The sequence below is a fragment of the Brassica napus genome, chromosome C6 (assembly GCF_020379485.1).
Source record: "Brassica napus cultivar Da-Ae chromosome C6, Da-Ae, whole genome shotgun sequence".
Classification (NCBI taxonomy): Eukaryota; Viridiplantae; Streptophyta; class Magnoliopsida; order Brassicales; family Brassicaceae; genus Brassica; species Brassica napus.
The window spans coordinates 27,578,333-27,596,523 of record NC_063449.1 but is presented as its reverse complement, the minus strand read 5'-3'; the positions used below and the strand labels follow the sequence as shown (position 1 = coordinate 27,596,523).

Below are 18,191 nucleotides of genomic sequence, written 5' to 3'. Positions count from 1 at the left end.
AAACATGATTTTCAGTTAGATAAAATTTTATTTCTATTCCAATTCTTTAAGAAACACTCTAAACATTCAATTTATGTTGCAGTCATTGTAAAAAAAGTTTTTTTTTTAATAAATTTAACATTCATTAAAAAAAAAGAGTGTTTGAGATCAAAGTTCAAAAAAAAATTAGGAAAAGAACACAACTATATGGACATGTGTCCAAATTCTCTCTAACGTCACAAACATGTGTAGCTGATATTTGCTAAAGCTAACACGTATAAAAGTGTCTTGGAACTCCTATATAGATTATGTATAAAGCATCATAAACATGATGTCCAAACAAAACTCACTACGAACTGAAAAAGGTAGTCTTGAAAAGAAAAACACTGGTGATTAAAAGAGAAGCTAGTAGTGTAAGGAAGATAAGCTTGCTCCAACTTTAGTAGGGTCATTGTGGACTAACCATCGACATGATCTCTTCTCTCTGCAAGTTGCTTAGTTCAATTTGAGCTCTAGCTTGTCAGATCAGCATCCTCTCATGTTTTCAAACTCAGACTGTGTCTTGCAATGCACCATGATTTCCTCAAATTCTCTATGAAAACAGCTCTCTCCTGAAGAAGAGAAGACAATAACATATGAGCAACCAAGAGATACGACTAGAGAAAGCTGTTATTGTCTTCTCTTCGCTTCTAGTTCCAACAAAAGAAGAGCTATTGACTCTATGCAAGTTTTTCATGTTCTTCATTTAAACTCTCATAATTCTATCAAATCTCACAGTTAGGTTGCTTTGTCGGTCAAATTTTTGTCCACAGATGCAGTGTTGTTATGTTGTCCAATAAGAGTATTAGGATTTTGTTTCTCCTGACGATCCAAATTAGTCTATCTAAAAAAATGCAAATCTTGTTCATATAATTAGATGAATTCACTTGTAAAATACATTTATAAATGGAAACATAAAACTAATTCAACCATCTCAATAAAATGAGTATCAATAATTACAAAAGAAAATTAGGAATCGAAGAAAATATCCAACATATAGTCAATGAAAACATTTATGTCAAGTTGAAAACAGTATCCAAATCCCCTATACTATATTTGCGAAGTAATTTTGCCACTTGTCCTTTCCACGATCAATTTCACAAAACAAATATGACATGGATACTGAAATTGATGACATGGCTTCCAAAAAAATATGACATGGATAATTTCATTTAATGTTGATTTATATTTTTGGAAAACTTATTAGAATATGGTAATAATTCATATATTACATTTAATATTGATATTTCTTTTTGGTAAATTTTTTTTTAAAATATGGTAATAGCTCATACATCATCTATAAAACAAATATATTCATATATAACATTTCAAATTTCGAAATATTATTATTTTTGTATAATTATATATCTACAAATTTTATAAATATTGTTTAGGTTACATTTTTGATAATTATACAATTTTATAACATTTTTATTAGTTTTATACAAATTGATTCAATATATATCAAATATATATTAAATATTAGTAAGAAAATAGTAAAATCAATAATATTTAATAAAATGTATTTTTAAATATAAGTTATGACCGTATACACCCGTCGTTCGGTAAATTGACTCAGAGATTGCCGCCTCCAAACCTCAAGACCGGGACCATATACACCCTTTGAACCGACAGCCCATATAGAGCTAGCGGACCAGACGTAGTCACCACCTCCGGAGCATCCTCCACCGAGAGAGAGAGAGGACTGAATACCTAACTGAAAACCTGCCTCGAAACAGACTAACCACGCCACCTCGCATAAGAAAGAGAGTCTTAGCGAGGAAGCACAAAGGAGAACATCAGGGGGCCATGAGTGCCACACCGCCGGAAACCTCAACTTTGAGGTGAGTTGACCACACGGCCAAACACACTACCACGTGCCGTCACTGGAGACTCAGAAGAGGAGGAGCACGCCCCACCCTTTGAAGAGACTCCACGCGCTCCCACCGTAGATCGCCGGTGAAACAAAGCTGGAGGAGAGAGATCCGAGTTGCAAGCAACCTAGGCCTGAGACCGAGAAGACCTCAATGACGAACACGCGCCGCCTAGATGAAGAAGCACACCGAGATCTGCAAAATCCTTCGAACAGAGACGTCGGAGTAAACCAGAAGAAAACTTACGGCATAAGGTTCACGCCGTCCTCAAAATATTTCTTGTCTATTATGTAGATCCAATTTAATTTGACTTCCATATATATTTCGAACTTAGAAATAAAATTTAAAATTATGTAAAATGATATTGTTTCACAATAATATTCTCATAATAAATTTTGTTACAAAATTTATAGTAATAACAATATAAGCCACTTAAATATAGGAATTATAGAATTATATAATACATACTCCCTCTATTCCCGAAAGTAAGATTTTCTAGAGTATGCACGTTTATTAAGAATTTAATAAATGTTTATAATTTAATTTATTTTTTACTTTATTATACATTTTCCAATAACTTTTCACCAATGAAATTTAATCAATTCAAATATTCTCAATTAATGTTCCTCGAAAGTATAAAAAAATAGCTTAACAATATAGAAAAATTATCTTTGTGGAACAAAAAAAAATCTAAAAAATCTTACTTTCGGGAACGGATGGAGTATAAATTACACTAGATTAAGATCCGCGCCTTGCGCGGGATAAACATTATATATATAAATTATTTTATTTATTATATGTTATTACATATTATGAAATAATAAATATATATTGAATAATTAAAAGTTAGTAACTATTACATATATAATTAAATTGGTGCAAACGTATAAATCAATTTTATTAATCCAAACAATTTTTTTAAAAATTTGATAGGATATGCAATTAAATTTAAATGATATTAACATATATAGTATATTTTTAATATTAATGTCTATTAAATGATGTTTTCTACTCATATGTTTTTTTATCATGTGCATCTTTAATAGCAAAAACTTTAAATTACTGATAACAAAATTTTCTTTGTGGGATTAATAATTTTAGTAATTTATAATTTAAAAACAATTATCAATGTTAGTTCAAAATTTTATCAAAAAAAAATTATTCAAAGCAAATTTTGAAATTAAAATATTTATTTATTCAATATGGTTTATAGTTTAATTTAGAATGATATATATACATATATATTTTAAATCTTAATGATTAATTAAATTAGACTTTTATTTATATGATTTTGTAATCATTTGTATTTTGTCATAACAAAAATTTTAAACAATGGATCGCAAAATTTGAATGTGAGACTTTTAACGGTTTTAGTAAATTATAGTCGTTTTTTAAAATTCAAAATATAACATATACAGAAAAATCTAAATTTTTATAATATGGTTATTGTGATTTTCTTAAATTATTTTAATAGTTTAATATTAAACAAATTTGATAGAAGATACATTATTTTTTTATCAGATCTTTATTATTCAAAATTATTAATTGTCATATATACTTTAGCCATATTAGACAATTCCGTAATCTTTATTTAAGGAAATAATAACTGACATTAATAATGAATTTATGGTTAGTTTAATAAAAAACTTATTATATAATTAGATGGACCAACATATTTCTCTAATTATTCTAAGAATCATTCTAGCGATGACACGTGGCTACAAAAAGAAGTTGTAATGTTTCACAAATAATATATATGGGATTAATTTAGTGATAAATTTGTTATAAAGACCAAAAAATTTTAGTATAAGAAGAAAAAACACGCACGGATGTACGGGTCAAGATCTAATACAAAATTAAAACAAATGTTCGGGCTCAAAAACAAATGTATGTCATAATCAAAGCCTTTTACTTCTAATATGTGTTATCTCCCTTGTTTAATTTCCCCCCTTCATTTTCTACTTCTAATATGTGATCATTTGGCTAGATCAAAGTTTTGTACTTATGTATTTTATCATAAAAAAAATCTTAATGATAAATTGCTATAATTTTCTGTTTTTGAAATTCATAAATTATCAAAATTACTCGCACTCATTTATAGAAACCTCTTTAAGTTGTAATGAACTGAAAATGTGAGAGTTTTTCAATTAAAAAAAAAGAACTGAAATGTGAGAATTTAGAAGAAATGATTTGAGTTGAAACACACATTAAAATGACCTAGTGATGGTATGCTCAAATGGTGGCTCAAAAATGGAGAGGCTGCAAGTTTTCTTAGGAGAAGGAAAATGGCTTCTTCGTCAGAAATTGTACTAGAGACAGTGAAGGCTGGTTCCTATAATGGAAAGAGAGGAGCTGAACAGAGAAGTAACACTAAGCATCAAAAAGCTGATGCAAGAAAAGGCATTGTTGGTCAGAATCGAAATCCTCTGGTAGGGAGAGAAGTTTCAAGGAGGAGGAGAAGAGCTATTTCAACCAATCCTAAAACTTCTGTAGAATCAGAGTAGTTGCTAACAAGGCAAGTAAGGCAACCATTTTACAAAAAAAAAAAAAGTTACTTGAATCATCATGTTGAACACCTTTACACTGACCCATTTCTTCTCTAAGTCCAACCAAAACATCCAAAAAAAAAACTAAGTACTAAAGATGTCAATCAAACAAGTTCATAAGAGTGTTTTGGTGATACTCATTATTGTCCTGCACCCAATGCAGTAGGCGTTTAAAAGTATGGCGCTTCTCCATCTCTCCATATAATATCTTCCGGTGGAACCTGCATTTTTAAAACAGAGTTCAAGATCAAACAAATATTACAGCTTCGAGTTTGACTTATATTAAAGAAAACGATAACAGATTTGAGTATTACTTCTCTGACATCCACCCAGCTTAACTCGTCATCCATCTCCATTGCATTCGAGTCTACGTTCTCCAAGCCATGCATTTCCTGGACAAGTAGATTTCTTAGAAACTTCCTCGAGCCCTATGGAACAAGACATAAAGAGAAACATGAAAAGGGTTAATTACATCTTTTGCGTTATACTCTTTGACCACGAAGTCTTCGAACTCATCTTCACAACACATTCTTAGACGAACCCGTCTTCCAACTAGAGCATGGGGATTATTAACTCTGCCCCAGCTTGAGCCAAGTGTAGCAACATAAGTCGGAACCAGAGGTGGTTTCTTGTCCTGCTTTAAAGTAAACAGAGAATGTAAGTTTGAAGCTCTGCATTAAAGACCAAAACAGAGTTTTGCCTTACATATATGGTCAATGGCTTCGGTTCTGCTTCCTTGAACTTTGAAATAACCCTAAAGAAACAAAGAAGAGATCAAACCCATTCGAAAGTCGAAGCCTTTTGGATAAAAGTGTATACCTTTGTTGGTGGGCAATAAGATTCTCTTGAATGTTATCGTCAAAAGAGATGCGAGTTTCTTGAGAAATGTTCAACTCCTTCATCAGTTTCTCTATGAGATGAGTCCTCTTCTGATGAATAACAGAAGCGCAAAACGTTTTAAGAACCGAATTGAAAAAACAGAGAAGAGAGGAAGAAGATTGAGTCCTACGTACGTTTCCTATAGTCAAGGTTTCAGCTCTGAAAGCAAGGAGAACAGAGTAAAAGGCTTTTCTTTTGAGATCTTCGAGTTTCTCTTTCTTGAACTCTTCTGTGAGCTTATCATCATCGTTAGACTCTGACTTTGGATCTTCAGCATCACGAAGAGTAACAGAAACAAGATCAGTCGTTTCCATCAACGGCAGAGAGGTAAAATAAAAGCAGAGGAATACGGAAACTTAGCTTAACCTAACTCGAGATCTCTATGTTCGGGAGATTGTGATCGTAATGAGTTTGAGAAGAGACGTCTTTCTCATCCGCCGCCATTAAACAATCGTTAGAACAGAGGAAGCGTCGAACAATCTCTGGCGAAATGATGTGTGTAGAGGTGAAGAAGAGTGTGAAGATTTTGGGGAAGAAGCGGACGCCTTGTGGAAGAAGTTAAGGGTTTGTATAACTAACTTTTAAGGCGGTTACCTTAAACGAGTCACTATTTTCAGGAGAGTTAATTTTCTTTTGGTGAATAAACAAGATAATTAATTAAAAGGGATAAAATATTAGAATTAACTAAATTTTAGATTGGGTAGATTTTTGGTGTATTGCATTTTTATAACCTTTTTGCATCAAAACAATTACATGAAGCTTAGCTAATCATAATTTTTATAGTACGCATAATCTAGTAAATGACACATGAAGATAGAACGTTAAAAGTTCATATGCAACACAAAATGTTAACTAAAATTGATGGTCTCAAGATCGAACTATAAAAAGAAAAATTAAGAAAGTGATATGAAACCCTAGAGATGAACGATAAGCTTCTTGTCGATGGAGAATTTACCAGGTCTGCATGATTTCACTTGCATATTATAAAGAAAAATAATTGTCTTGGCCTAAGCTATGATACCTCACCAATTTACAATTTACATTATAGTTGTACGTAACTACATAAGTTGCCTCTTTGGATATGAGAGTCTAATTGGGTCTAATAAGAAGGCCCATTAAGGAAAATATCTGATTCAAACTTTGGACGACGCGGTTCACGCGGCTATTAGCTGTCTTTAATGACTCTCTTATACAATCCAACGAAAACGAGTGAAATGTTGAGAGCACGCGCCTAAGGGAGCGAGTGGGATAAATCCGCATCCATGTTCAACGGGCTTAAAGATCCATTTGAGTCAGTGAAAGTGGTGGAAGTGAGAGGAAAGCAATCATCTTGCTTTTTTCTAATATTTCAACGACACTTTCAACCAAAACTTGTTGGTCTTGTTGTTGTTGTTATGTTCTCTATGTTTTGTTTACATTGCTTCTCTCTTCTCTTCTCTTTAGATCTCTTTCTTTAAAGTCTAGTCCTTTGGATTCTGATTCGATATCTTCTGCTTGGTTTTATCACTTTCTTTAGAATCTTAGTCTTTCTTCTGATCTGGGTTTTCCTCTCTCTGTTAACTTTAACAGAAACTCGTGAGTGTAGATCAGTTGAAACCTCAATAAATATTAGAAAAGAGAAACCCTTTTATGTTTTGTCTCATTCTGAGAAATGGGTTCACAGGTGAGTCTATGTTCCTCTCTTTATTTGTTCTTTGTGGTAGTGAATCATGTGTTGAGTGTTCTGAAGTTTGTAGAGATTGTAAGGAGAGATAGAGCGTGTTTATTCTCTTTGGACTTTTCATGCAAGTAGTTTCCATGGATTGAGCTTGCTTGTAACAGCTTACTACTGAGTTGAATGATATAGGTTTCTAGCGACTGAAGTGTTGTTGTTTATTCTTCTCTTTGTTAGAAACCTTTTTAATGGAAAGAAAATCGTAGTTTTAGGCGTTGTCAAATAATCTTTTCAATGCCTTTCTCCAAACAAGTTTGAGTATGTGTTTTGAGTTTAACTCGCCTTCATTGTCTCTTTTTGGTGTTGGGATACTGCAGATTGTTTAAGATGGATTGAAAAGAAACAACCTTTTCACCTGCAGGTTTCTTGTCTAGTTGCTTGAGGCTTTTTGGTTTGGTAGAGAATTGGATTAGAGTTATGAGAAGAGGTAGAGGGAAAGGCAAGAGGCACAATGCTACTGCTAGAGAAGATCTTGGAAGCCGTGAAGAAGAAGAAGAAGAAAAGATTCCAGCTTACAAGAGAAGAGGGAGGCCACAGAAGCCAATGAAAGATGAAACTGAAGGAGAAGAAGAGATCTTGGAGAAGGAAGAAGAGACAAATGGTTCAGTAACAAGTAAAGACGATGTGACAGAGAATGGGAAGAAGAGGAAGAAAGCAGTAGAGTCTAAAGAGAGTAATGTAACCGAAGAGGAAAATGGGTTAGGTTCAAAATCAAGCACAGATGATTCAGTGAAGTCATCACTGTCTATAGGGTTTAGACAAGTTGGGAGCAGAAGGAAGAACAAACCAAGACGAGCTGCAGAAGCTGTTGTTGAATGTCATGGTTTTTGAAAAAGAGGTTCTTATAACGCTTTTGAAACCGCTTTTTTTTTTTTTGTCTCTTGATGACCACTTTTGTTGCTAGGACCCGAGTTTGATGCGGATGCGTTTTAGTTTCATACATGGGATCAGAATTTTTGATTACTCAGAACACTTCCCTTTGTCTGAATTGTCATGGAGTTTTGAAACTCTTATCCCTTGTTATTGAGTAGAGCCTATAATACTCTTTAATTCCCATGAAAATGAAACGTTTATGGCTTCTATAAAATGAGGAAAACACATTAAACAAAGTTTCAGAGTATGAAGCAGAACAAGAGAAATGAGATGCATACAAAATATCAAGAAGATTTGTGAAATTGGCGTGATTAGGGGCTTTAGGCTTTTTTCAGGTTTTTTTCTATAATCAGTTTGCAAAACAAAAGAAAGGAACTAGATTGTGTACTAGATAAAGCAAAACACAAAAGGAATATAATCAAGAAAGCGATACACACACACAACCCAATGAAAGTTCAAGTACACAGATTGTGATGGATATATACTTGACACCATAAATCAAACATCCCATACTCTCTTTTTGAAAATAAGTTTTTTGTTTAATTTATTAAGAAATATATTACATTGGATATTGTGAAAAAGAACACCAAATCTGCATTTCAAAAAGATAAAATTAAAGGAGAACAGCAACTATATTTAGAAAAAATAGGCAGAAGTGAAAGTCTGCCAGGAACCTACTAGTTCCCTTTGAAATATATTTAGAAAAAGAAAACACAAGTGAATTCTGAACCTACTAGTTCCCTTTGAAGCAAGAGTCCCATCCTTAGTTGATTTCCAACACTCTCTCTGTCTCTCTGCCCATAACTCTCTGTTCATTCTACTTTAGTAAATGTAAATGTGAGATACTACTAATAAACTATTATTATTATTGTTGTTCCTGCTCTTTAATTAGTAATAGTATAGTTAACTAGCATATTTTGGGGATGCAACAAAATACAGTCTAACCATCCATTTATAGGTCTCTGGTCAGTTTGTGCATACAAACTACAATAAAGGTTTTAGCATCATTAGGCTATTCATTTTCATAGTTTTAAAAACCTAATAGTAGTATTATAATTTATTTATTTAGTTATAGAGTGCATAGCTTAGATTTTACATGGGAGTTTATGTTCCCTTGTCTCATTTAAGGATATATCATTATGTACGTTAAAGAAAAATAAAGATGTTTTCTCACATCTCTTTTGTGTGTTATAAAATAATATGTTCATTCACTGCAGAGAACCACCAAAACTCACCAAACATCCCCGAAACGCAAACGCTTATATTCCTTAGCTGTCGTGGCCTAGTATCAATCACTCTTGAGTGTCTCTTCTTTTGTCAGCTTCTCTCTCTCTCTCTCTCTTCTTTTTATCTTTTTAAAAGATAGCAACAACTGAAACCAGCAGAACCACATTTTCTTTCTTTTCTTCTCATTTGTCCTTTCTATTTCCAGGCTCTGTTCAGTTCATACATAGAGAGAGAGAGAGATTACACTTCTTTCTCTGTCTGAGTAAAAGGAAACCAAAAACACTTAACCATGGAGTTACTAACGGGTTGTGGTCAGAACCAGCCCGAGTCGGCTGGTTCCTCGTCTACTACACTAAGTGGTGGACTCAGGTTTGGTCAGAAGATCTACTTTGAGGATGGATCCGGAGCCGGGTCAAGCAAGAACCGTGTTAAAAGTACTAGTCGTAAGTTGATGACAGCTAGGTGCCAAGTGGAAGGTTGTAGAATGGATCTAAGCAATGCTAAAACTTATTACTCAAGACACAAAGTGTGTTGCATTCACTCAAAGTCATCTAAAGTCATTGTGTCTGGTCTTCACCAAAGGTTTTGCCAGCAATGTAGCAGGTTTCTTTTCTTACCAAAGCTTTTTAACAACACTTTATCTAGTCTTGTCTGCTTTTTGAGCTTTGGCTCTTAAGGTCTTTGAAGAGTCTTATGAATGTAACTTTACAGCTAGTTATTATGTGATTTTGTCTCTTCTTGTATCTGAAGATAATAGTTATGAATTATATTATGTTGCTCCTTTACATCATTCAGGTTTCACCAGCTTTCGGAGTTTGACTTAGAGAAACGAAGTTGTAGAAGACGGCTCGCTTGCCACAACGAACGAAGAAGAAAGCCTCAAGCAACAACCACTCTCTTGACTCCTCATTACTCCAACATCGCTCCATCTCTATATGGTTAGGTTTCTATGACTTAGTTACTCTTTTCAGCTCAATGTGTCTTGAAAACAAGTTCTTGATTCTTGTTTTTTTTTTTTTTGTGAGACAGGGAATGCCATTAGAAGCGTTTTGGGAGATCCTACTAGGTGGTCAACCACAAGAGGTTCTGCACCATGGCAAAGCCATCAGCTGATGAATGTTTTCCCATATGGAAACTCAAGCTTTACTAATAGCACAGACTCCAGCTGTGCTCTCTCTCTTCTGTCAAACTACACAAACCCAAACCAGCAGGAACAACAACCACTTCAGACACCAACCAATACATGGCGACCATCTTCTATTGCTGCTGATAGGGTAACAATGGCTCAGACACCACCCGTTTCAATCCAGAATCAATACTTGAACCAAACATGGGAGTTTATGTCAGGGGAAAAAAGCAATGCGCATTATACAACTCCTGTTTTGGAACTGAGCCAAATCTCTGAGCCAGTTGATTTCCAGATAAGCAATGGCGCCACGATGGGTGGATTCGAGTTGAGTCCTCATCAGCAGGTTCTTAGGCAATACCTGGAACCTGAGAACACAAGAGCTTATGACTCTTCCCCTCAGCATTTCAACTGGTCTCTTTGAGTCTTTAAAGACTTCTTTTTCTTAACTTGTTCATCTGCACCAAGAGCCTTATCTATGGAAGATTGCTACTAAGACTTGTCTGTTCTATCTATGCTACTTAAAAATCAGACAATGATGGCAGAAAATGACTTTTGTTTTGGGTATTACTTTAATGCTTTTGGCTCTTGATCTTTAAGCCGTTTGTTTTTAGTGATGATCTCTTTGTTTTGTTCACATCTAACAAAAGCACATTTGAACTTAGCTTAAGAATCACATTAAAACATCATCATCATCATCATTAACATTGTTAATCAAATCAGAGTTCTACATCCCTTGTATCACCCTACTATCTATAAAAGCATATGAGTAATATGGCGACTAGCAATTCCTTTAGAGTACATCTCTTCACCTACCTGCTTATGCAACTGTAAAACAGTGTTTTTCTTCTGATTCTTGCTTTCTCTCCAGCCACATAACGAGTGAATTTTCAACCTGATTCAAAGCTTATGCACTTTGACTTATCTAATGGTCATCCTCATTAACGCCAGGGCAATTGGAAAGAAGAGCTTCACTCGTTTCATACTGATTCACATATCGTGAACATTTTGTCAGTATACTTAAACGAACTCGAAACTAAGCACTGATGAGAGAAAGGCTTATGATTACCTGGAACCCGCAAAAAGGGCAATACCGATGTTCATCCCTCAGTTTCATTAAAATCTCCTCCAAATCCTGCAACCAGTAAAGCTAGACTTGTCACCCTCAAGAACATAAAGAACAATGTTGAGGCTTGAACTCTAAATGAGCACAGAACTAGAGAACAAACCTCTTCGGTGATCACCTCCTCTTGTTCTTCCTCTTCTTCACCAACCTTACCATCTTCATCTTCCTCCTTTTTCTTCTCAGGAACAACTTCAACATTCTCAAGCTGATCAAGAGCCGCCTTAGCCTTCTTAAAGTTAATCACAACTCTTTTATTACGCCACTGAGACTTCTTCCTATCCCCAAAACCCTCCAACATTTCCTCAACTTTTCTCTTCTCGTTCTCCGCCTCAACCTCTTCTCTTTTCTTCTTCTCCTTATGTGGATCCTCTCTCCCCACACCGGCCCTGGATCTTCGAATATCCATGGTCACTGGCTCAGCTCTACCTGACCCTTGTTTACCAAGAGCAGAGCCTGGCTTGTAACCCATTTGCTTCAACAGCTTGAACCCAACGTTAGACTCTCCAATGGGAGTGTCTTCGATACGAGCTAATGTCTGTGCATCCTCTTCTATTTGCTTCCTCTCTTTCTCCAACCTTCGCCGCTCGTGCCAAGGGAGATTCTTTAGCTTCTTCCGAGATGGTTCAACGGCTACAGTTTTCTTTTCAGATTCCTGCAACAAGGCATTCAGATGATTGAAATTCAAAATCACACATCTTCGTATAGGGTAAAGTTGGAGACTTTGAAACTACCTTTCTTTTGGAAGTCTGGGTAAGTTCAGGTGGAATGAACTTAGAGAGGTCTCCCATGTAATCATCGTCCTCTTCTTCTTCGTGTTTCGATGCTTCCCCGCCGAGCCCAGTCAGGTTTCTCGTCGAATCTGCCATCGCCGACGACGGAGCTTTTGACAGAGAGGACGGGACACACAAAAGAGAGAGAGAGAGAGAGTATTTATTAATGGGCTTTATAATGAGACCCAATAAGGATGATATGGAATTAACTTGGGCTTCCTCTGGTGCTGCTGTCCGTCACTGACAAATCTCCACTCTTCTTTCCCTCATTGTAATTGATTGTTTCTGCACATTTCATCTGCACACTCATCTGCTTGCGTATGATTAAGCTTTATCCGTAGAAGAAGAAATCATGGATCCTTCTTAAATGAGATATCTAGAAGAACAGGATTGAGCGATGATGAAGACAATCAAAGGTGCTGTGACTGGTTCCTCCCAGGACAAGAACATCCAAAAAAAGTTTTGTTTTATATGTTATGACAGTTCAAGGAAGCCATCATGCTCCGTCTAGAAGACGAGATTTTCAAAAGAGGACAAAAACGAGGGATTGAAATGTCAAAAGGAACAAAGATTAAACAAGACCAAAGTAGAAACAAAGAAAATAATACTCTAAAAGGAAAAGCTTTAGGGGATTGTTCTGTGCAGATAAGTTACGTGGTGCGTATAGGTTCCAAACTACAAATCAGAACGGTTTTTCTCATTTTTCTTCACTATAGCAATATGCCAAAATGATCGATAGAGCACTCTACAGGAATGAGACATCTTCCACTTGGGTTGTCTCTTCATTATTAATCACCTTGTAGGCAGTAGAGTTGCCTTATATTCCCACTTGCTGTCAAAATTCACACCAGAAACAATATAGAGACTGTCACAACCTAGTTATACATGATGCACATAAACTTTGAGTGGGGAATGATTTCGAAAGTCGTTACCATAGAGCCAGTCTTTGAAATACACATGGAGCGCGCTCGATAGCTCCTTTTTCCGGTTTTCTTCCAGAGGCGTTTCTCTTAGCGATTGTCTTGTTTCTTCTAAGTTCTTAAGCTAAAGAAATAAAAAAAATATGGGAGTTAAGGAGATGCAAACAAGTGCTTCATTTCTTACTAAAAGAAAAGTAAAAACATACGTTTCTCTGCTGAGCTGCCATATAAGCATCTGGCAATGGAAATGGATTGTCTTTAGTCGAACCAATCTCCTCGCCGCTAAACCAGTTTGGGATCTTCACCATATACATTAATACCACAGGTAAAACATGTGATTAGATGTTTCATGAATAAAACTCGACTGTTAACGGAGTCAGATAGGGAAAAAAAAAAAAGAGTGTACCAAAAAGTTAATGAACTGGTCAGGGTCTACACAAGCAGCTGATTCAGCCTGTGCATCAGCAACACCGGCAGGATGGGACAGTGAGTCATGTGGATCCACTGCTCCCAGTGCCAATGGTTTGTCCCATTTGTTGATACTTGGCTCAACACCCACCTCACTCATGTGCTCCTCCAGATGAGAGTAGTATGTATTATATGGAGCGACCTGGAACAAAATCAAACAGATTTTTTAGAAGCCTCTAATTACTATATCCAATAGATATTAGACAGTGGCTGTATTCTCAGTAGTAAAAGGAAACCTGTGACACCCTATAAAGCAAACATCAGACTAGAGAGATATTTCTTAACCCATATACTCATCAACAACATAAATTAGTGAGATGGATAACACCTAGAACATGTTTCCATTAAACTCAGTTCACATGTCACGAAGAGCATATTAACCTAACTAAGCTACAACAAGTATATCCTCTTCACTGATTAGTTACATCATAAAGGTAGTTGCGTATAGACTGCTGTGCATGATATCAAACTTGTAAATCAACACTGGATCTTAGAGAGAGAGAGGCTTCACCTGCAGTTTGTGGTTATCACCAACAATTAGTGGTCGCTGATTGACTCCCAAGAAGAATACACATTCACGGCAATTGGCGATGCACACTCGTTTCGAAGCTGCAATCACATGAACTCTCTCACAGTGCTCAACTCTTAATGCCTGCAAAAAGATATCATAAAATAAGATTTGCTGCTTTAGTAAAAGTCGGAAGATATTATAACTAGTTAAATGTTGCCTTATATAACTTAGATAAAGAGAAAAGGAATATTGTGTCCGTACCTTGCCAACAGCTCCCAGAACTATAGTCGTATCAGAACATCCATGCACAGTTGCATACCTCAATGGCGCTAAAAGATAAATGACAGAATCATGGCAATTGACAACCTGCAAAATACACAGGACTTCTAGTTGACATTAGTGCCCAGATAGACTATTCGACCAGCAATATTAAAAAGAAGTCATTTGTTCATAGCGAACCTTCACAGATCTACCCCTAAGATCGGAGGCCTGCTTAACAAGTGAAGTCTTGGAGACACCTTCGATTAAACACGGGCCTCTACCATTCGGTGCAACCTTGTTCGGAGCAGCGCTAGCATCTGACATCGTATCATCTTGATCAGAGGGCCCGTTCTCTTTCCCAGAAATTCTCTCAGTAATGCTTTCTAAAGCGGAAGCTATGTTTTGCAGAAGCCAGTCATGCACTTGGGAAGCAGGGACTGGAACAGCGGGCATATTCGGATCAGAATTTGCAAAAAAAGGCGTAGCTTGGCTCAGTGGAGATACATCAGATCCCTTATCACCAAATTGAACAAGAAAACCCAGGTGCTCAAAAGCCTCCATAGAGAGAACCTGACAGGATGTTAAACAAGTAAAACGATTACTAGTTTGAACCATCATGAAAAAAAATCTAGCTTAGGACTTGTGTTCTCTGTCACTTCCTCAAAAATTATTATCCAAGATTCCCAACGCCAGATGTTACTTTCATGCTCTGTACAAAACACTCTTCTCGACAAAATATTTTGAAAGACTAGCACATACCAGTGATTCTTCTCCCTCTCCTTCCACGGGCTCTGCAAGGAGAGAAACGATGTTTGCTAAATGTTTTTGCAGATATGACAGCTGATGAGCTTCATCATCTGCTTGCGATGGCATAAACCTACGGCTGTTGCTGCGAACAAGCTGCAAAGGATGAAAAGCAAATATAACTAACACTTTAGACCCATGTTATGGGATCGAAGAGCAATCATTCAATGATTAAACACTGACAAGACGACTAAAGACAAAATATACCAGCCCTACAACAAACAAGAGTGAGAACACCACAGGAGCGGATACTGAAAATCAAATTACGAGAAACCATGTCGGATCATCACCAAATAAACCACGTGGATGGGACCAACCATAATAAAATACAACAAAAAGAAACAGAACTGAAACCACATAACGCAGCAAGCTGGCACTGTTTGATTTCAGCCTGCAAACTAAACATTGCACAAGAGCCATCAAAGAAACGGGACTGCCATTTAAGAGATGATGATAATAATAATCTGGTTACCCAAATGTACAGGTAAATATTACAAAAATCATGAGTTCATGAGGGTGTCTTTCAAACAATAAGAGCTGGATAGAGCTATTTCATACTACAGCAACACTAACATTAGCATGCGTACTTGTTGTGGCTTCGAATACAATGGTGTAACTAACATGTATTTGAAGCAATAATTACACATCCATTTTGTCGACCACAAAAAAAGTACATATCAATTTAGAATGCAAACATCTTCTCCATTGAAGATTATTACGAACTTCTATCTAAACATTACATTTATTCATGACACAACCACCCAAGCTTCCAACTTTGCATAACTCTTAAGTTTCATCAAACCAAAAACTTTTAACTCGCATTGCAAAATCATAACTGAATTCAATGCAAAATGAAACAAAATGATTCTCTAATCCTGTTACTAGAGCTACCACGAACCAAATAGATCATTAAATATAACTTTCTCCACATTGTACGATTAGAGAAGGGCAACAAAAAGTAAGAAACTTTGCCTGAATCGGTGATAACGCGGACAAGTACCCATCAAAAGCTGAAGTCGACGGCCACACATCAGCCACCGCTGCAGAGTCCTTGTGCGTCCTAGGCAGCAACTTCTTATACGATTGAATGTACAGAAACAAAACCAGATCCCTCAAATCAGCTCCGACGGAATCGACTTCCTCCGGTTTAGCCCTAACCAGAGGATCAGACTCGGAATGAAGCACCGAACCGAGAGTCTCGAGAACGAGACGCGCATGGTCGCCGGAGATCTGGAGAACGTCGGCGATTGCGGCCGATCCGACGCGGTTATTCGAGGCGGATTCGGTTAGCTTGTGCTTGACGGGAGCTAGGGTTTGGATCGGGTCGGTGAAGACGAGTTTTTGGATCGGGAGGAGTCCGTGCTCGAAAGAGACGCGTCTTGGGTGGATTAGTGGATTCGGATTCGGGTTGGGTTCCGGGTCGGGGGTCGAAGGCGGTGGTGATTCGTCAGTCATGGTTCGTCGTGAAGTTTGCAGATCTTTCTTTCTTTTGGGTGATGAATAATGGCATTCAAGGAGGTAGAGGAGAGAGAGTGTGTTATAGTGCGCGCACGTGTATGGTGTTAATCTACGCCTTCTTTTCTAGTCGTTGGATTTACGAGTACATTAACCTTGGATCCGAGGAATGCCACGTCAGACGAGCGATGAATGCATTTCGCATTTATTTTTATTAGTTTCTTTGTTAGGCAACTATTATTGCAAATTAGTTAGGTGATAAAGATTGTTACAAAAAGTAAAAGGTGATCATCATTGTTCATAAACTTAGAGCACGATTAAAGAGGGTTCTTAGGGTAAAATTTTTTAGCGGAATATAAGAATCCGTCTCTTAACTTTTAACTAAAAAAGCTAAGAACCGGTTTTTAAATAAGAGTTTTAAGAGCCGGTTCTTAGTTTTTGTAGTTAAAAGTTAAGAGACGGATTCTTATATTCCGCTAAGAAACTTACCCTAAGAATCCTACCCTAAGAATTCTCCAATAATCATGCTCTTATAGCTAGCATTTTAATAAAGAGACAGTGAATACTTTATTACCTAAAATCATGTTTATATTTCTTCTCTTTGTTTTTTTTTTGTTGTCACACATTTTTTCTCTTTGTTAAAACTAAGGTTTATGGAGGTTTACGGGAAAGAAAATAAAAAATAATTGACGATCCAGCGGACCGGATCAAAAAGGAAAATTACTGGCATTGCCAATCAATAATATTTCCAGTTGTTTGATTAAGAAAAAATGTTTGTAAGACGTATTGGTGGACATAATCAACTTTAGGATTATACGGTTACCATACTTAATCAGCTAGCCTAGACTGAGTTAGTCGATGAGCACACGAACTGTACGTTGGAGCATCTGTCCATATTCCATAATTTACTCTAAAAATAGAGTGAGAATAGAATATGAACTATCATCAACACCGTCGAGCTCTCAAATCTTTTATGTACCAAGTATTTATGCTAACATGGACTACCTTTTTTATAGAAAGAATGGTATTTTGGAGCCAGAAGATGATAGAGATCCTTATCCTTGGATAATTTGGTACATCTGGAAAGTTAGGAACGATAAGTTGTTTAGAGGCATAGACAGAGATCCTTTGGAACTAGTCAGATATACAGAGAGTGAGTGCCAAGCTTGGTACAATGCAAGAGACACTGTGCCGGTTCCGCCACATGTAAAGACTGCTGAAGAAACATAAGCCTTAAGCTTGGATAATATTTGTATGGTGGATGGTTCATGGACCTCCACAGCTCAGTTTAGTGGAATGAGATGGGTTTGGAAGGATACAATGGGTAAGATTCAACTCATGGGATCAAGGAACCTGAGGAGGAGGGAGACAGCTTTACATTCAGAACTGGAAGCGCTACAGTGGGCAATGGAGAGTATGCTACAATATTCGACATGTCAGAAGTTTAGGACGGACTGCAAGGATCTGATTGCAATGATAGAACAGCCACAAGCTTGGCCCAACTTCTCAACTGAGTTGGAAACAATTCAAACTCTTCGGTTGTGTTTTTCGGACTTCGAGATCAGCTACTTTCCAAGGATGCAGAATGAGATTGCAGATTCGCTAGCTAGGAATGCACG

The 18,191-nt window shown here is 36.5% G+C and overlaps 5 protein-coding genes across 6 annotated transcripts; 2 read left to right on the top strand and 3 right to left on the bottom strand.

Moving 5' to 3' along the window:
* Positions 1–3,496: 3,496 nt before the first annotated feature.
* On the bottom strand, positions 3,497–6,392 carry LOC106432100 (protein EMSY-LIKE 1). The gene is made up of 7 exons (XM_022704076.2): positions 5,689–6,392; positions 5,452–5,585; positions 5,258–5,367; positions 5,144–5,192; positions 4,911–5,072; positions 4,753–4,830; positions 3,497–4,659 (listed from the first exon to the last, which is right to left on the bottom strand). Exons 1-7 carry the CDS (start codon positions 5,759–5,761, stop codon positions 4,609–4,611), a joined length of 657 nt encoding a protein of 218 aa, XP_022559797.1. The 5' UTR covers positions 5,762–6,392; the 3' UTR covers positions 3,497–4,608.
* Positions 6,393–6,607: 215 nt separating this feature from the next.
* LOC106353218 lies at positions 6,608–7,994 on the top strand. Of its 2 annotated transcripts, none has more exons than XM_048761199.1 (2): positions 6,608–6,980; positions 7,393–7,994. In XM_048761199.1, the coding sequence occupies exons 1-2, from the start codon at positions 6,947–6,949 to the stop codon at positions 7,860–7,862; spliced, it is 504 nt and encodes a 167-aa protein (XP_048617156.1). In that variant the 5' UTR covers positions 6,608–6,946; the 3' UTR covers positions 7,863–7,994. The 2 variants fall into 2 exon arrangements, with proteins under 2 accessions (XP_048617156.1, XP_048617157.1); XM_048761200.1 differs by having other exon boundaries at positions 6,636–6,980; positions 7,349–7,994.
* A 1,146-nt stretch (positions 7,995–9,140) lies between these two features.
* On the top strand, positions 9,141–10,870 carry LOC106432119 (squamosa promoter-binding protein-like 15). The gene is made up of 3 exons (XM_013872956.3): positions 9,141–9,734; positions 9,927–10,069; positions 10,161–10,870. The coding sequence occupies exons 1-3, from the start codon at positions 9,421–9,423 to the stop codon at positions 10,679–10,681; spliced, it is 978 nt and encodes a 325-aa protein (XP_013728410.1). The 5' UTR covers positions 9,141–9,420; the 3' UTR covers positions 10,682–10,870.
* Positions 10,871–10,930: 60 nt separating this feature from the next.
* On the bottom strand, positions 10,931–12,361 carry LOC106432120 (G patch domain-containing protein 11). The gene is made up of 4 exons (XM_013872958.3): positions 12,115–12,361; positions 11,487–12,035; positions 11,327–11,392; positions 10,931–11,242 (listed from the first exon to the last, which is right to left on the bottom strand). Exons 1-4 carry the CDS (start codon positions 12,247–12,249, stop codon positions 11,183–11,185), a joined length of 810 nt encoding a protein of 269 aa, XP_013728412.1. The 5' UTR covers positions 12,250–12,361; the 3' UTR covers positions 10,931–11,182.
* A 237-nt stretch (positions 12,362–12,598) lies between these two features.
* LOC106432118 (TBCC domain-containing protein 1-like) lies at positions 12,599–16,620 on the bottom strand. Its single transcript, XM_013872955.3, has 9 exons — positions 16,090–16,620; positions 15,073–15,213; positions 14,512–14,883; positions 14,314–14,418; positions 14,053–14,193; positions 13,480–13,683; positions 13,280–13,372; positions 13,086–13,197; positions 12,599–12,985 (listed from the first exon to the last, which is right to left on the bottom strand). Exons 1-9 carry the CDS (start codon positions 16,570–16,572, stop codon positions 12,942–12,944), a joined length of 1,695 nt encoding a protein of 564 aa, XP_013728409.2. The 5' UTR covers positions 16,573–16,620; the 3' UTR covers positions 12,599–12,941.
* Positions 16,621–18,191: the final 1,571 nt, after the last annotated feature.

Coding starts and splice junctions, on each gene's coding strand:
- LOC106432100 (XM_022704076.2), bottom strand. CDS start 5,761: ATGGCGGCGGATGAGAAAGACGTCTCTTCTCAAACTCATTACGATCAC. Junction 5,193..5,257: donor CTTATTGCCCACCAACAAAG/GTATACACTTTT, acceptor TTGTTTCTTTAG/GGTTATTTCAAAGTTCAAGG. Junction 5,073..5,143: donor CGAAGCCATTGACCATATAT/GTAAGGCAAAAC, acceptor ACTTTAAAGCAG/GACAAGAAACCACCTCTGGT.
- LOC106353218 (XM_048761199.1), top strand. CDS start 6,947: ATGTTTTGTCTCATTCTGAGAAATGGGTTCACAG. Junction 6,981..7,392: donor TCTGAGAAATGGGTTCACAG/GTGAGTCTATGT, acceptor TTTCACCTGCAG/GTTTCTTGTCTAGTTGCTTG.
- LOC106432119 (XM_013872956.3), top strand. CDS start 9,421: ATGGAGTTACTAACGGGTTGTGGTCAGAACCAGCCCGAGTCGGCTGGT. Junction 9,735..9,926: donor TTTTGCCAGCAATGTAGCAG/GTTTCTTTTCTT, acceptor TACATCATTCAG/GTTTCACCAGCTTTCGGAGT. Junction 10,070..10,160: donor CATCGCTCCATCTCTATATG/GTTAGGTTTCTA, acceptor TTTGTGAGACAG/GGAATGCCATTAGAAGCGTT.
- LOC106432120 (XM_013872958.3), bottom strand. CDS start 12,249: ATGGCAGATTCGACGAGAAACCTGACTGGGCTCGGCGGGGAAGCATCG. Junction 12,036..12,114: donor CCCAGACTTCCAAAAGAAAG/GTAGTTTCAAAG, acceptor GCCTTGTTGCAG/GAATCTGAAAAGAAAACTGT. Junction 11,393..11,486: donor AGGAGGTGATCACCGAAGAG/GTTTGTTCTCTA, acceptor TACTGGTTGCAG/GATTTGGAGGAGATTTTAAT.
- LOC106432118 (XM_013872955.3), bottom strand. CDS start 16,572: ATGACTGACGAATCACCACCGCCTTCGACCCCCGACCCGGAACCCAAC. Junction 13,198..13,279: donor TGGCAGCTCAGCAGAGAAAC/GTATGTTTTTAC, acceptor TTATTTCTTTAG/CTTAAGAACTTAGAAGAAAC. Junction 12,986..13,085: donor TTTCAAAGACTGGCTCTATG/GTAACGACTTTC, acceptor GAATTTTGACAG/CAAGTGGGAATATAAGGCAA.